This window comes from Rosa rugosa, chromosome 1, assembly GCF_958449725.1.
Source record: "Rosa rugosa chromosome 1, drRosRugo1.1, whole genome shotgun sequence".
In the NCBI taxonomy this organism is placed as follows: Eukaryota; Viridiplantae; Streptophyta; class Magnoliopsida; order Rosales; family Rosaceae; genus Rosa; species Rosa rugosa.
In genome coordinates this window covers 46,295,551-46,313,130 of record NC_084820.1, presented here as the reverse complement: position 1 = coordinate 46,313,130, position 17,580 = coordinate 46,295,551, and the positions used below count along the sequence as shown (strand labels likewise).

The window sequence follows — 17,580 nt, the reverse complement described above, 5'->3', positions numbered from 1 at the left end:
ATAGATACTCCTTTAGTGAGGAAATTAACTGAATGACTAATAGTTATATATATATATGTTCAGTTTGACAATGGTATTTTTGTTGTATGCCTTGCATTAGTTAGTTGAAAATGACATGCTACAACAGTCACTGCATGATGGGCGGTGTAGCTGGTTTTTTTTCTTAATGGAATCGAGAATCTTATATGTAGTGGACTAAATCTATGTCGACTGTATGTAATGTATGCATGTGAAATACTTAATCTAAGGTCTTGTGTCGATTCTTAATTTATTTGCTTTTAATAAATCATTCGGCCCTTAAAGGTATGTAAGATCTTAATTATTGTACATGAATCTGAAGCTAGCAGCTATACAGCATCATTTGAAAGGTACCACTAATAATAGAAAAATACAATATACTGGATATCTGATCTCATCACTGACGATACTCCTAGAGAATTTTTGGAATGAAAACGATAGTCTTCACTAGCGTGGATCTAACACAAAGATAAGCAGTCTAGAAAAGGAAAAAATATTATATACATATACATATACATATATAGGTCCACATATATATTCTTGAAGTTGCAGCTAGAGAAACAATTCGATCATTTCAGTCATGGAAGAATATTATTTCTGGTTCATGAGCTTGGGTTTTTTCTTCATTCTGCTCTTCTCCAAGTTCATAACACAAAAGTACTACTGGGCAAGTAACCATAGAAGAGTACTCCCACCAAGCCCACCTTCTATACCAATTATAGGTCATCTCCATTTGCTCAGAAACAAAAAGGAACCACTTCACCGGACTTTCCACAAACTCTCTAAGAAATATGGTCACGTCTTATTTCTCCGATTGGGCGTTCGGAACCTGCTCGTGATCTCTTCACCTTCTGCGGTTGAAGAATGCTTTACAAAGAACGATGTCATCTTTGCAAACCGTCCACGCTCCCTTGCCGGCAAACATCTCAACTACAACTACAAATCACTACTTTGGGCTCCGTACGGTGATTATTGGCGCACCCTCCGTCGCCTTACCACCTTAGAGCTCTTCTCCGCAAAGCAACTCACCATGCTCATGAATTTTCGGAAGGAGGAAGTCCGTGTTTTGCTCAAGGAACTGTTTGAAGACTGCGGTGGAAGTACTAGTGGGAATTGGGCAAAGGTGGAGTTGAGACCGAGGTTGAAGAAGCTGAGTTTCAACGTCATGATGAAGATGATAGCGGGGAAGAGGTATTATAGTGAAGATGGAGCGGAGGAGGAAGCGAGCAGCTTTAGGGAGTTGATAAAGGAGCTGAAGGCGATCCATGGGATTTCAAATCTCAATGATTTCTTCCCGGTTCTTCAAGTGGTGGATTTTCAAGGGGTGGAGAAGAGGATGATGGAATTGATGAAGAAGATGGACCGATTTTTTCAAAACCTTATCGACGAGCACCGGAGGGTAAGGAGTGATGGAGTCTGCATTGAGAGTAAGCCAACTTTGATCGATATAATGCTATCTTTGCAACAGACAGATCCTGAGTTTTACACAGACGAAACCATGAAAGGTGTTATAACCGTAAGTTTTATAGTAATATAACAAAGGTTTCCTGTTCTCTAACATGGATTTTCGTTTTAGTATTCCATTTCTTCTCTTTGTGTGATATTTTCATTACCAATATTTTTCTCTTTATTGTGTTATTTTCATAAATTCATTACAAATATTTGCAAATGTGTGCAGTCAATTATACGTGCTGGGACTGAATCTGCATCGACGGCCGTGGAGTGGTCAATGTCACTTCTTCTCAACCATCCAGATGAAATGAAAAAGGCTAGAGCAGAAATAGAAGCTAATGTTGGATTGGAACGACCCTTAGATGAAGCAGATCTGCCTAAACTAGAATACCTACAGAAAATATACACCGAGGCAATAAGGTTATATCCACCTGCGCCACTTCTTGTGCCGCGCGAGTCATCGGAGGAATGCACGATCAATGGTTTCCACGTGCCTCGTGGCACACAGTTATTGGTCAATGCTTGGAGCATTCATAGGGATCCTGAACTGTGGGAGAATCCAACAGAGTTTATGCCATATCGATTTGGAAGCGGCAAGACTAGTGGTACTGAAGGGTGTAAGATGATTCCTTTTGGTGTTGGGAGACGAGCTTGTTCTGGAGCTCCTCTCGGAAAAAGATTGATGGGGCTGATACTGGGCGCCCTGATTCAATGCTTTGACTGGGAGAAAATAGATGGGAAAGAAATTGACATGGCAGAAGGACTAGGACAAGCCATGGCTAAAGCTGAGCCCTTCGAGGCCTTATGCAAACCTCGCCAAGACACCATCAGTTTTCTCTCTACATTATGATCGAGTTGGGTAATATTATTAGCTGATTAAGCTAGCAATTGTAACTCAGGCATGGTGTTATCTCCTATGAATAGTAGTCACGCACTGTCACTATGGATATATATTGAAATAGAATCGCATGGCAACGCAGCATGGGATTAGTACTCTTTGAAATCAATAATGACTTTGAAACTGGATCAAAGTATAACATAGATACATACGTGTGAGTGTGAGTGTGTGTGTGTTTTCAATTCAGTTGCACTGTATGGAATGAAAATAATTAGCTTTTTGGTTATGTTTTTTTTTTCTTTTTTTTTTTTATCTGTGGTTAGGCGGGATTTAGGAGAGCACATCCTCCTTATTTTATTTTAATTTTTATTATATAACATATAAATAAGTGTCTAATTAAAATCAAAAATTATAATTAGCAGTAATTGATCAAGAATATGAGAAAAAATTTAAGTTTATAATGAGTACTTACAATTAAAAATTAGTTTTTAAATATTTGATCCAAAAATATAATACTCTGAATATTTTACTTAAATCTAGCATTGTCTAGACACCGCTTAGACTAGTCAAAGTGGCTAGCCACCTTCTAACACCTAGACGGGTGCTTAGCAGGATTTTTAGAACACTACTTTTGGTTGTGTTATTAGACTTCGTTTGAAATTATTTTTAGGAGACTCAAAAGTACTTTTGAATTAATTAAAAAAATTAATTATAAATTAAAATTGAAAAAAAAAAAAAGTAATATGTGTTCAAGTAATAAGCACTTTACAATAATTTTTAGAAGCACTTGATATATGTTTTCTTGTACAACTAAAATTAAAATAAAATAAATATCCTCCTAAAATCCCAGACCGGCACTGTGTTTACAGGGACGGGGACGAAGACCGGCAAAGCAAGTTCGGGTCGGGCTTGGACATGCAGAACACAGGGACCGGCCTAAACCCGGACCGAGACTAAATGGGCCGGTTTCTCCGGGCTTTTGGTTCTTGGCAGAGTTAGCAGCAGTGCTGTATTTTAGCACTAAAACCTGCTGTCCTGCAGCTCCTGCTGTTTAAGCAATTAGAACTGCAAGACTAAACAGCAAGGCTATAAAGACTGCAATGAAAACACAATGAGAACTGCAAGACTAGCAGCAAGGCTGCAAATAAAGACTATAAAGACCATTCTGCACTTCTGCAATGCTGGAAATAAAACCATTCTGCAGTTCTCATTCTCAATCAACATGTGTAGCAAGACAGCAAGGTATTCAACATTCAACAATTAACAACACTTACAACAGTATAAAACTGAAAGTCAATAACTCAATAACTCAAATACTCAATAATTGAAAGTCAACAAGAGTTGCATGTGCAGCAAGGCAGCAAGTTTGAAAATTGAAACCATTTTGCAAATCTGCAATAAGTCAATAACTTAGCTAGCAATTCAACATCAACATATCAGATTATCAACACCCAGTTCACCAAGACACCAAGTTCACTCAATAAGCAAATAAGCAATTCTCCAACTCTCATTGTCTCAACAAAATAACAAATTTAAAAACAAAACAAAATTGAGAACTAAACATCCGAAATCAGAAACATAGAAACTTCCATACTGCCATGTTGAATGCTATGGAAGCTACTCTTCCACCTCTTCATTTTTCTTCCCTACACAATTCAGTTTAAAAAGACAATGTATTACAACTTATACTATGCCACAATTCAGTTCGATCGATCCCGTGTCGTATAATTGATTTAGGATTTTTTTAGTTCATCAATCACATGTGGTCATGTCTATACTAATAGTATAGACTTCGAAAACTAACCTATAAATGGAAAACACATATACAAGTTCGGGTTTTCCGGTCCACGAAGTCATCGAAAGTCAAGGACCGAGACCGGACCGGCAACCCTGAGTACTAGGACTGAACCGGACTAAAAGCAATCATTTTTAGTCTAAAACCAGGCCCGAACCAGACAGTCTGGGTTGGTTTCGTTCGGTTTTCCGGGTTTTCAGTCATTTATACCTAGCCTTAGATTTTAAGAAGCACTTGATATATGTTCTCTTGTACAAAAGTGTTTTTTTTTGACACATTTGAAAAGCAATTTTGGAAGCAATCTCAAATAGAGGCCAACTCTTCAATTCAAAATGAAAAAGAAAACACAAGGCATTAGTCCTCCAAGAACAACACATTGAGACATTAATAATGTGAAGAGTCTAAGAGACGCCTAAAATTTTAAAAACGGAGATTTTGTAGGAATAGATCTGCAGAAAAAGCTCCAGAGCACTTCCAGAATTCATAAATATGACATCAGAAAGTCCAACTCTCCCAGCAAGTCCTTTGCATAGAAACTAGTGCAGAAAAGTGCAAACGACATTGCCCTAAATGAAATCCGCTGAAATGCATACATGAAATAAGAGCAATAATAACGAAGCTGCTAAAATAAAATAAAAATAAAAATAAAATTTAGAAGCTTATCTTAACAAGGAACAATCACTTTTACCCCAAAAATTTCACAGAAATTTAAAGCAAAAATATTTGGAGTTAAGCTGGCATTAATGTCATAAGCAATCTAGCTAGAGTGCAGTATACAATCTCTTGCTAATAATCTAACGCAGATGGAATGAAATAAGTGTCTAGTACTCTACAATCCAAAAATTGCTATGAACCAAAACTAGCAGCCACAAGATCCAGAGTCCACCATCCTTGAAAAGTAGATCATACTTGCACTACAAAAACATACCAAAAAAAGAAAACTGTCAGTATCTAATACAATGCAATCCTACACCCCAGAGCACACCCAGCTAGCACTTACCTCAAATGAAATATGAGTAAATAAAAAGAAAATAATTTTTTTTAAAAAAAAAGAGAGAGAGAGAGTCTTCTTTGAACGTGTTGTTGTGTGCTCCAAATATCTAAATTATGTGGAAAGGGTATCTCTTTTTTTTTTGAAGGGGTGGAAAGGGTATCTTACTGTATGTAGAAGTATCAATTTGCTCTGGGAGCTCCTTTATGTCCACTTCAAACCTTGACTGGACCTGGAACAATCAAATGGTAGAACTTGGGATTAGCAAAAGGAAATAAGGTAATCGAAGAAGCATAAGAATTCATATGCATATACTAAAATATATAAAATTATTACCTGATTAAGTACATCAGAGTCCGATGCGGATGAGACAAATGTTATTGCCAACCCTTTAGTACCGAACCTTCCGGCTCTACCAACCTGTGAGGGGAACCCCATGCAGAAAAAGGAGAAACGGGAGTGAAGTCAGCTAAAGAAAAAATGACACCGAGTGGCAAGTAAGAGATTGCAAGTTAAAAAAGAATAAAACAAATACCCTGTGTAGGTAGGTATCAGCAGAATCTGGCATGTCATAGTTGATAACAATGTTAACACGCTCAATGTCAATTCCTCTTCCTACTAAATCTGTTGCCACAAGAATTCTTGAAAGGCCCTCCTTGAAATTCTTGTACCTTTTCAACCTACAAATGGAAAATTATTCAAAATCAGAGAAGAGGATATATGCCATTCCTTACATGTAAATGCACAAACAAAGATCATATAAATTGTACAATACACCATAAGCGAGTAAAGCAACACACTGAACAGAAAATATGGCAAATGAAAACATTGATGAAGATAATACAAATTACAGAGAGCCCACAGGAGCCAAAATAGGGCCAAAAAAAAAAATGGATCAACTAAATGAGTACCTAATGCAGTAACAATACAAACAAACGAAGAATATGAATTCCCATGTATGGAAAAGAAAATAAAGCAATTTGGCTAGTCAAAATTGACAAATCCATAATGAGGGTTTTAACACTAGGCACTTTGCTATAATTTTACCCACAGCTCAGCAACGAAGTAGGAACCATTAATGATTTTAACAGGAACTGGATTACTACGGATGAACCAAGTGGCACACAATCATATGATAACAAGTTTTAATTTCAACAAAGAACTGGGGATGAAAGCAATTCACATGTCATGCCATATAGTGATGGCATTTTTCCTGGAATTAATGGAAAGGCAAAATGGCCAAACAGGAGCGCACCATGCCCTCATCGTTTTTCCCTTTGAAAGAGTAAATTTATAGCCCACATCAGCCCCCATTTTTTCTGAGAAAAAAGAAGAAAGCAATAGACCTTTTCCTTTCACTTCAAATTTTTTTTTTTGAGAAGAAACAGCTTTTTATTAAAAAAGCAAAAATCGAATTACAGGGAGGCGGACAAGGAGTCCGCTTTAAAGATCTAAAGAGGGCAGCTAGGGCAATAGGCCTAACATCTCGTCTAGTAATACTAATCAAGGCTTAGGGGCTTATACTACAGCTGCTTGCCAGTTAAGAATAATGGAAGAAAGATTATAATCCTTGAATTCCTTAGAGATAGAAACCCATAAGGATGCCCAGAACTTGACTCTCTCCCACAGGTCTTCCTTCTCCACCCCTCCATAGTTTTCAAATAATCTTTTATTTCTTTCACTTCAAATTCCAAAAAAACAGCCTATCCTATCATGTTCCAAACAAACAATAATCTGCATGAAAGAATGTAAAGTTAAGAAAATGATAAACATCTTATTTCCTTTTCAGTTCTAGACAATGTCCTTGAAGGACACACGTCCTAAAAAGCTTGAGGAATAAGTCATTGATACTACAGAGGCTGATGAGACTGCCACCGAAAAGAAGGATACAGGCCTAATTGGTTACTCATTTCGAGATTAGAATAATTGATTGACAAAATTACTATTGGTAATTGCAGTGACAACTGGCAAAACAGGAACATAAAACTACTAGTTCAATACACATACAACAAAAGTAGTGAATGATTAAAAGCTAATTAATGAAGATGTCTACAACCATCTATTTAGATATAATGCACTAGCCAAATAGCCTGCACTATTTGGCCAGCTCCAATCAATTATAAAGGGGTGACATAAACCTAATCGACAATCAATAACATATTGAGGCCCATAGAGGGGAAAAAAAATTGAGAGATTCAATATTGATGCCGTAAGCTTTTGACAGAGGTCCGAAAAGAATAATGTGAACACTCAGTCAACGCAAAAAATTAACAGAGGATAATTCAATAACCATCAAGTCAAAAAAAAAAAAAAAAAGGTTTCACATAACAATAATTAGTAATAGATGCTGTAAAATTTGATTATAATAGAAGATGAGAACAAGTAATACACTCGACTCATCACAATTAAGGCAAACAACAATCATCTTGGCTTATAAAAACAAACTATGATAACAAATAATTGATGAAAACTTTTCATAATATTTGATCATAGAATCTCAGAATGAGCAATACAATCAAAACCATCACACAATGAATGCAAATAACAGTTAGCTTATAAGGTACATAGTAACAAACAGATCAATACTGTAACTATCATAAAAAAACAATAGAATGTATACCTTTCTTCCTGGGGCATTCCAGAATGAATGCAGATAGAGGGAAAATTACAGTCAGCCAGTAACTTGTTCAACTCAGCTGCTCTGCTCACACTTTTTACAAAAATAACCACTTGATTGAAATCCAACGCATCAAGAAGGTCAGTCAACTTGCGGTTCTTCTCAGATTCACTCAATTTGATGTAATGCTATAGAGAGAGAGAGAGAGAGAGAGAGAGAGAGAGAGAGAGAGAGGTAAGCAAACCAAGAAACAAGTAATGAACAAAACAAAAAGCTCATCAATCAAAAGTCGACCGTACCTGAACGAGACCATGAAGAGTCAACTTGGCTTCATCATCTACATAAATTTCCATCGGCTGAAAAACAAATGTAAACACAAGATGAATTAAAAACCCAGACACTGATGGTTCAGATTTAAAAATACAAATACATAGCAATACCTCCCATGCAATATATATATATATATATATATATATATATATATATAGTAATAATATTATATGGAATCTTAAATGCTGCCTCAAAAAGCTTAAGAGACTCATATGACAGCTCAAAATCCACCCAAACAATATCCCACTTCACAAATTTCAGAAACTCATTTAATTTGTCAACATGTTTCCTGGATAGTTATTTATCAGCAGTAAGTATGACATTGTCCAGATTCACAACCAAAGGAAAAGGGATTCCAAAATTATAAGACATTACATTCTAAGGAGCTGGTGTTTCCCAAATTCATGTCAAGTTTTAAGCAAATCTTACATCTTGCATAAATTTCTTGCAGACAGGGCGGATTTCCTTGCTTAGCGTTGCTGAAAACATCATTACTTGCTTATCATGAGGAGTCAACCTGAAGATCTCCTGCACATCTCTCCTCATATCTGTAAAAAATAGAACACATAAAAAATAAATAAAACACAACACCCAAAGCAAATTTGCAATGAAATTGTGTTGAAATCCCCAGTAATGGAATTAAACATAAAAATTTACCAAGTGATTCGAGCATCTTGTCGCATTCATCAAGAATAAAATGCCTCACATTCTTTAATCCAAGGTCTTTGTCTCTTGCCAAAGCCAACACTCTCCCAGGTGTTCCAACAACAATATGAGGGCATTCATTTTTCAGCAAATCTCTGTGAACCTTAATAGTTACACCTCCATAGAAAACCGCAACTTTTAACTCGGGCAAATAAGTACTGAATCTCTCAAATTCATGACAAATCTGCAACAAAAGCAATAGTTCGGGTTAGAACATGCTGAATATAGAATCATACAAGCAGAATACTCCTGACTAAAACTCTAATGTTTATAAAACATCCACATACCCACGAGGAGGAGCACATGCCCACAGACACACAAATGCAAGCATAATGGCACTATATCATCATATTAATAGTTTGAAGTGGAGTATTCTACAATGACAATGAAGTCACAATACATACCTGGTAAGCCAATTCTCTTGTGTGGCATAGAATGAGAGCAGCAACTTGACCAGCAACCGGATCTATTTGCTGAAGAGTTGACAGAACAAAGACTGCAGTTTTGCCCATCCCAGATTTTGCTTGGCAAAGAACATCCATTCCTAAAATAGCTTGAGGGATGCACTCGTGTTGAACTGATGAAGAAGCAAAGAAAATCGTACCGGACGAAACCGCAGTAAGTATAAATGGCTTCCAGATCCTTTTTATGGAAAGGTTTACCAAACCAGTTTTCTTGCCCAAATGATGAATATTGAATTAGTGATTACCTGGAGATATGTAAAAAAGCAGATTCAGAAGCAAGCAAACAAGACAGAAATACATAACAGAAAAGATTCTAAAACAGTTGAAATCACAATAACAATCTTGTCATTCTCATCTTCCAAGTCCTACCCAATTATCTACATCAAAACCAATGCCCAAATAGAAATCAATTGATAAATGAGAACACATGAAATTCATATGTTATGTATTTACACAATCATGTGGTACAAAGAACAGAACTATAAAGAAATCATATAATGCATCCCACATTTTCAATCGATGAAACATACAGATGCTAAAAACCTAATGAAATTCTGAAGCTACTGAAACACATCCGAAGAATTGATAAGATGACTATATCAGACTGAGCTAGCTAAATTCTTAAACTGAAGCATGCCTCAGCATCAATGCAGATTTCAACGAGGAAACTCAACTTGCCCTGAACAGAATTACTACTAAGATTGCATAAAACAGAGTAACTGCAGCTTGTTCATTCAGACCAGATAAATAAGTCTAAAGGCTTCTTGACATTTATTTAAAGAATAACAACAAATATAGTGAAAGAGTGATTAAAACTTTGCCTTCAGATGGATGTTCGAATCCAGAATCCACAATCGCTCGAAGCAGCTCTGGTTTCAACAGGAAGTCTCTAAATCCCGAACTATGGATGCCGACATAGCCCCTATATCAATTCGTACAACATATTAGAAAGCAAAATATATGGTCTTAATAAGTGGGGAAAAAGAAAATACATGGCATCAGCACATTTAAGTAGCTAGATTTATGTGCATGGCACCAAAAAGACAAGTACATGAAATCCCTCTAGGCAGTTACCAGACACCAACAAAATTTCTAATCTAAACAAAATTTCTTCTTAGGATTCAAAGTACTTCTAGGAAAGTAAGAATACAACTTCCTAAATCCGCCACAGGCTTTAACAATCATCATTAAACTTGAAACCTGATCTCATTCCTTACCTAGTAACCACAATGATACCGATGGAAGGTTAAGCACAATTATACGTACTCGATTACTTTACATCATTCCACTCAAGTCTATACCACTCACTGTTTCAAACTAATCCTACGGAGCATGTCTTACCAAATATAAAAAAATTTATTTAAAAAAAAAAAAAAAAAAAAGTGCAACTATAATCAAAATACCAAAAGGCAAGATGATGATGATGAGAATATTGAAGAAACTAACTTTTTGGCGGATTCGCCATTGGGCTTGGCGGAGGCGGAGGTGGGGGCGTTTTGTTCTTCCTCATCGTAGTCAACGAGCTCTTCTTCGTACCCATCGTTGTCTCTGATTTCACCCATCCTGTACATAACAACCTAATTTCAGCTCCAGCCAGCCATAACAGTTGTTGTGAACCACAAGTTGAAGATTGCGTACCTTCAAGCTTGAACTGAGCGAGAGAGAGAGAGAGAGAGATGCGGAGCTGGGATCTGTCAGTGCGAACCCGGCCTCTGTTGAAATTAAAATAAAATAAAAAATAAAATTGCAAAAGATTTTGGCCTCTGTTAAAACCCTGGATCGATCTAGGGTTCGAGTTGGGAGTTCGCAGAGAGTGGAGGAGATGATATAGGGATTGAAGAGATAATTGAATAGACGAAATTAGCCTCTTTACTTGCCTAGATGGACTGCTAGGCGGTGGATGAAAATCAAAATTTTAAAATAATAAAATTTGAAATTCAATTTTTTTTTTTTTTTTTCAATAGAAATTAGAATCAATAGCATATGTACTTAAAAAAGATAACGGACAAATAAGTCCAATCTTGGGCCAGATTTCCCGAAAACTAAGTATTCAATGAGGATGGCAAGACGCCCTCCAAACAAGTCCAATCATCAAGAGGACCAGACCCAAACACCTGAGTACAATCTAGACTGATCCTGCAAGGCCTAAATGCCTAAACCCAAAAAAAAAAAAAAAAGACACAATAAGGTTTTGTGACAATGTCTGTGTCGTCTCCGTCGCCACTGTTGTTGTCCAGGCCATCGCCACCACCCCTAACTCTGTGCTCGTCATCACCGTTGCAGCTTAAGTGGTCGATATAAATCAAAAGCAAACTATGTCTCACTCATTCTCACAAACCAGTCCAACTTCTAATCAGAGGGACGCCCGTTTTCAGCGACACACGAGATCGGACCAATCCTCCTCTAATCAGTATCAAATAATTATAACCAGACAACCCAAACCCTCCTCTGATCGTTCCTAACTTCGTACAGTCACTCGGTGGTGCAATCCTAAAGGGGGAAGCCACCCAATTTGGCAAAAGCCAATGTGACTTGAATATGTGAAGGGATGTGCGCTATGAAAACCATAATAGGCACTGAGTTAGTAGCCCAACTGGGGTTAGGAAACCTTATATGGTTTGACAACGCCTGCGCTACTCTAAACAGATTTGTCGATTTCTTCGTTGGGAAAGTATGCCCCATGCACTGCCATCTTACATACGTCAAAAGACCACACCGTGAACGCCGTCCCATTAGGTTCTCAAACTTGAAAACCAAGTTCAATACCACAACATCCTCCATAGTAAAACTACATTTCAACATGAGAGGTTGAGCAAGACCTACCACGACTTAGATCCAAATACTTCATGCAAAAAGCTCAGCCAAATCAGTCTCCATGTATCGGCCCAAAGTGGCTCCGACTAGCTGTATTAGCTATGTAGATCAAAAGGTCAGATTGATCACTTTCACCTTCACCCAAAACCCTAGGGCTTCCATATGAACCTTAGTCATATCCTGAAACCCATCATAGGGATCTTATACCACTGGAGCCTTGTCTAATTAGCATAATGCTAATCGTAGTTTAATTCTGATACGATGCTTAATGATGAAGAGTTCAGATGCAGCAAAATCAGTTTTTAGACAACCATGAGGAAGTGTTGTAAGACACCTAATGGAGTGGTTGTCCAGTAAACTAACGTTTGTACGAGATACAAGAAGTGGACTATATCAATTCCTGAAGACCTTTGGTGTTCTTCTATTTACTCCATAAAAGTTATACTGCTTATGAGAGAACATTAGTTGTATGGTTAGTGGGATTAATGGTGATAGTGGGGTAATCAAAGTGTTGCTCCTTATTATGATGTACGATTAATACATCTCAACCTCTCCACTATATAAAGAGGTCGAGGCATCACCATTTAGCACATCAATTGAATCATTTACAACCAAATCAATACAAAACAACTACTTGCTCTCTAGTCTCTACACTTCTATCTCTCTCTCTCTCTCTCTCTCATTTTTCTATTTTTCTAGTTGGGTTAATGCGACTCACAACACAGAAATTTATTTTTCAATTCTAATTAATCAGCAATATTTAAATTAACTATTCATAATATATCAATTCATATTATAGTTAGATTGTTGTCCAAAATAATTAAAAAGATTTAAGATCTTCATGTGCAACTAATGGTTGGAGATGGAAGGTTTTTATAAAATGAGACTGGGTCTAAAATATAGTTTGAGTTGCCTTTAAAAAAAAAAAAAAAAAAAAAAAAAAAACCAGTGATTTCAGGTAGGAAAAAAAACAGAGAAAAAGAAAAATAGACTAATAGTTGAAGGTCCATATGAATAGTGCTGAGACTTGGGACCTCCAGACTGCAGCCGTTATTAAGAGCAAATGCACCCCACTGATCTTGGACGTCCAGGACCAGCCAAAATGGCAAAAAATAAAAAAAGCGCCATGCACCGCAAACTTGTTGGACGATCAGAGGCCTTCCCGACCAAGCCCAATGGCAAGTCTTGGACTTTGACTTGGTCGACCAAAACGGCACATGGGCTTCACATGGACTGTAATGGCTGTTGTTCACCTTTTTCTTGTAGTTAAACATGGTTGGATAAAATATATTTGAATCAGTTGCTTTTGTTCCAACGACTATATTTGACCCAAGCTGTAGCATGCATGGTTTTTACCAAGAAAACAACCATTGAATTACATCTAAAAAAACAACCATTGGATTAAATAGTGAATGATTGAGAGGCATTGATCTTGCCTATTTGGGGTGCATGAAAAAATTGGGAGGCAAAGGCAATATTAGTGAATAGTGCACAAATGGGAGGCAAGACCTTGCCTTTTGCCTTTGCCTATTGACTCTTGGGGTGCATTTGCTCTAAGTAAGTGCATTTCTCAAAACTAGGGAGCTTTTGCTCATGGGAAATCAATTCATGATAATATTCTCATTGCTAATGAATTATTTTCTTGGGCAAATTTCATTTTACGTCCCTGACCTTCAGACCCTAAATCACTTGTGCCCTTACACTTCTAATTTCATCACGGGTTCCCCTGTATTTACCAATTTCAATCAATCTTATCAATCCTTAGCTTTTTTGCCAACTATTGTGTAATATATTTTGAAATTCTCATCACTTGAGCTATAATTTTTGCATTCCACATTAGTGAATCGTCATCCCACAAGGAATCTCAATAGAGCCACATTTTCAATTTACAAAATAATTGACGAAAAAAACTGATAATTGGACAAGATTAATTAAAGGGTCAATGATAAAAGAGGTCATTTTGAAGTGCCTTATTATAATCTAGGACACACAAATTTCTCCATGATAATTAAGGTCACCTCTTCACAACCTGCCCCTAAAAGTAATAATAATTACAAAAACTGCCACTGACAGCTCTCTCTCTTCCTCCAGTTACCCAATCCCGGGTTCACTGAACCCGTATCCATTCGGACTCATTCATCTCTCTCTCTCTCTCTCTCTCTCTCTCTCTCTCTCTCTCTCTCTCTCTCTCTCTCTCTCTCTCTCTCTCTCTCTCTCTCTCTCTCTCTCTCTCTCTCTCGCCCCAATGGCGTCCAGTACGCCCGATCTCCCTACGCCGTCGTTTTTGCGCTTCTTCGCCGGAGCGGGAGCTTCGAATTGACTCTGTAGAGATGGAGAGATCTGGTAGAGGAGGCACTGATTTCCGATACTTGCTTCGGAGATCCTCAGGAGGTCCGATTTCATTCTTGAGCTTTTCGAGAGTTATTCCTGCTTTGTGATTTTTGTAGCTAGGATTTCGATTCGATTTCTAACAAATCAAACTCTGATTCTAGTCTTGTATTTATATAATAATCCATTTGGATCGGTTGGTACAGCTTTTGCTAGGTTCCAATGGCCACCGTTCCAGGACAGTTGATCTGGGAGATTGTCAAGAAGAACAACTCCTTGGTCAAGCAGTTCGGCCGGAGCCACGCCGGCATCCGTTTCAGCAAGTAGCCTAACAACCTCCACTCCTAAAAGCATTCTAGTAATTTAACTCCACCTCAGAAAAAAACAAACCCTAGGATTGATTTGTTCTCTAAGAATTTAGCGAAGAGGATGATGTCATTGATCTTAGGTTGAAACTTTGGTTGTTGAGGAGTTATTGTGTCATATTACTGAATAGCAATCTGAAATATTTGCAGTTACAATCCAAATAAATTTGCTGACGACGATGACGTTAGTGACATGGAGGCAGGATTTGAAGATATTCAGAGGGAGGAGATGAGAAGGTAAGCAGCTTGTTCCTGTTAATAATTTTATTCCTCCTTTTCATTTTAAAAAGGAACCACCATTTTCCAATTGCAATTTTAGTGGACCTTGTGATTATGTATTCTTGTGCTGTAGTGCAAAAATTCCAAGATAGGAGGATGAAGAACAAGCTAGGTTGATAGAAGAAGAAGAAAGGAGGAAACGTTCGGCCGCTAAGGTGAGAAAACAGAGCTTAAGTGTTAGTGACCATAGGGAAGGCAATTTTGCCTCTTCCGGTAAGTTCGGTCATCAATTAAGTGGTCGTGGTATTATTCTCGTGCTAAATTGGAGTTGACTCTAATTGGACTAATTATTCTGCAGATTTAGGTTTACTTGCAATTGTTGATTTGTGGGGGAAACTATGCTTTGATACCAATACGTTGTGACAAAACTCCTCTATATATCTTTTCCTTCCCGTTTCATATCTTGTTTTCTATAAATGAAATATTAAAAATGTCTCTGATTCTTTGATTATGCTAGGTAATAAGACTTTCGATTATGCTTGAATGTTTTCGTGGGTATTATCATGTTCTTTACATATGACGAATTCAGGTACCTGAATAATACGAGTCAATAAAATTTGAATAAGCAACATTGCCTCTTCTATAACAGACTTGGTTGAGGTAGTAGTGCTATTGCTTTACTTAAATGTAGGTTTACTTGCCTACTTGTCTGTAATGGAACTTTTCTTTTATTCCTATTTGTTAATGTCACCTAACATTGTGTACTTGTCAGCAAAACTGAATTATTCCATTCGTAATTGCTACATTTGATAAATTTAGCAGCCTGGAGGCAATTTCAAGCTATTGAGTAGCTTGAAAGCATTGTGGGTCGCAAAGTTACAGAGAGAAGTAGAGAAGCAAAGGAGCTAGCTAGATCAACAAGAAAATCAGAATGAGTGGATGCGGCATGGAAGCGGTGTCGTCTAGGCCACAAGAGGCGAATGACCAGCACAAGAGGAAGTTTGCTATGGGAACTTTCTTGGGGTCCAACTAGTCCTTTTGATGTTGTTCTTGTAGCTAGTATGAGAGATAATACTTTTGTTAGACGACTTTGTTAATTGTATTTCACTTAGTATGGTAATTGATTTGTTACTGATGTTTACCTAGCTAGCTAATCTTTGTGTGATGTTTAGTAATGAAAGTTGTATATACAATTCATTAGTATGGTAATTGATTTGTTACTGGCCAACTGTCAACAACATGTCACTTGTCAAGTCATTATTATATCCATGTCACTAACTCAAGTCACACTGCATGTCACTTACATATTTTGGAATTTTCAAGTCACTGTCTGGGTAACTATTAACCTCAAGTAACTAACTAAGTCACTGATCATGTAACTGCCAAAGTCACTGTCAATCACCGGCCAAGTCATTGTCAATAACATGTCACTTGTCAAGTCATTATTATATCCATGTCACTGACCCAAGTCACACTACATGTCACTTACATATTTTGGAATTTTTAAGTCACTGTCTGGGTAACTATTAACCTCAAGTAACTAACTAAGTCACTGATCATGTAACTGCCAAAGTCACTGACCATGTCACTAACCAAGTAACTGTCAGTAGCCAAGTCACAAGTTGATAGCCAAGTCACTGTTAATCACATGTCACTAATTAAGTAACTGACCATGTCACATTACATGTCATTGTCAGTAGCCAAGTCACAAGTTGATAGCCAAGTCACTGTTAATCACATGTCACTAACTAAGTAACTGACTATGTCACTAACCAAGTAACTGTCAGTAGCCAAGTCACAAGTTGATAGCCAAGTCACTGTTAATCACATGTCACTAACTAAGTAACTGACCATGTCACATTACATGTCACTAACCAAGTAACTGTCAGTAGCCAAGTCGCAAGTTGATAGCCAAGTCACTATTAATCACATGTCACTAACTAAGTAATTGACCATGTAACTATCAAAGGCACTGATGTTCTTCTCATTTTCAGAATTTTGTACAGGATATACAAACATGGCACATGGTCTGGAGTAAAAGAAAGCAGAGGGAAGAAAGTAACTACAAGAGGTATTAAAATGGACAAACAAAGCAATATGTATTACTGGAAAGACTACAAGAGGGCTTAATGCGAATCAAAGAAGGCTTGTTTACGAAAATCGTAACTATACTCCTCTGATTTAACAAATATACATACAAAAACCAGAACAAGTAAGAAAAAGACATCTATCAAGAATTTCTCCACTGGCATCTGAAGCCTCAGTCCAATGGCATCTTTGTCAATTTCTCCATTGCTCTTTCTTGTTTCTTTCTCCAGCTCCAGTTCTCTCTTCAGGTTATATAGTTCATGAAGAGCATAAGCATCACATCCATCAAGAATTTAGAATAAATACATGAGTAAATAAGAATTCAACCTGTTGAGCAAGGAGACGATCTTCTTCTTCCAAAAGCTGGGTTCTTTCAATATCAGTTTTAACAACACATTGCAAGGCTGATGTATCATCACCTGCCACTTCTTGCTCCACGTGCAATACTTGGCGAATGCTATCAATGTCATGCATAGCCAAGTGCCTAAGAAACGTTGTTTTTCCAGTAGCATTTCTTCCAATAAGTCCTGCATAAATCGCAAAGCAATTATTATGT

General features: G+C 37.3%; 3 protein-coding genes and 1 long non-coding RNA gene across 5 annotated transcripts; 2 read left to right on the top strand and 2 right to left on the bottom strand.

The window, feature by feature from the left end:
• The first annotated feature begins 565 nt into the window (after positions 1-565).
• LOC133738831 (cytochrome P450 81Q32-like) lies at positions 566-2,594 on the top strand. Its single transcript, XM_062166504.1, has 2 exons — positions 566-1,534; positions 1,697-2,594. Exons 1-2 carry the CDS (start codon positions 599-601, stop codon positions 2,318-2,320), a joined length of 1,560 nt encoding a protein of 519 aa, XP_062022488.1. The 5' UTR covers positions 566-598; the 3' UTR covers positions 2,321-2,594.
• A 2,137-nt stretch (positions 2,595-4,731) lies between these two features.
• Positions 4,732-11,042, bottom strand: LOC133725120 (DEAD-box ATP-dependent RNA helicase 15-like). Its single transcript, XM_062152246.1, has 12 exons — positions 10,849-11,042; positions 10,657-10,773; positions 10,032-10,132; positions 9,151-9,323; positions 8,699-8,930; positions 8,471-8,589; positions 8,011-8,067; positions 7,715-7,899; positions 5,630-5,774; positions 5,431-5,514; positions 5,263-5,326; positions 4,732-5,017 (listed from the first exon to the last, which is right to left on the bottom strand). Exons 2-12 carry the CDS (start codon positions 10,770-10,772, stop codon positions 5,007-5,009), a joined length of 1,287 nt encoding a protein of 428 aa, XP_062008230.1. The 5' UTR covers position 10,773; positions 10,849-11,042; the 3' UTR covers positions 4,732-5,006.
• A 3,824-nt stretch (positions 11,043-14,866) lies between these two features.
• On the top strand, positions 14,867-16,153 carry LOC133738828 (uncharacterized). 2 transcript variants are annotated; one of them, XR_009860279.1, is made up of 3 exons: positions 14,867-14,954; positions 15,070-15,151; positions 15,759-16,153. It is a non-coding gene; the product is annotated as an uncharacterized LOC133738828 (long non-coding RNA). The 2 variants fall into 2 exon arrangements; XR_009860280.1 differs by having other exon boundaries at positions 15,756-16,153.
• A 773-nt stretch (positions 16,154-16,926) lies between these two features.
• Positions 16,927-17,580, bottom strand: LOC133740366 (ABC transporter F family member 3-like). Its single transcript, XM_062168318.1, has 2 exons — positions 17,352-17,580; positions 16,927-17,266 (listed from the first exon to the last, which is right to left on the bottom strand). Exons 1-2 carry the CDS (start codon positions 17,496-17,498, stop codon positions 17,063-17,065), a joined length of 351 nt encoding a protein of 116 aa, XP_062024302.1. The 5' UTR covers positions 17,499-17,580; the 3' UTR covers positions 16,927-17,062.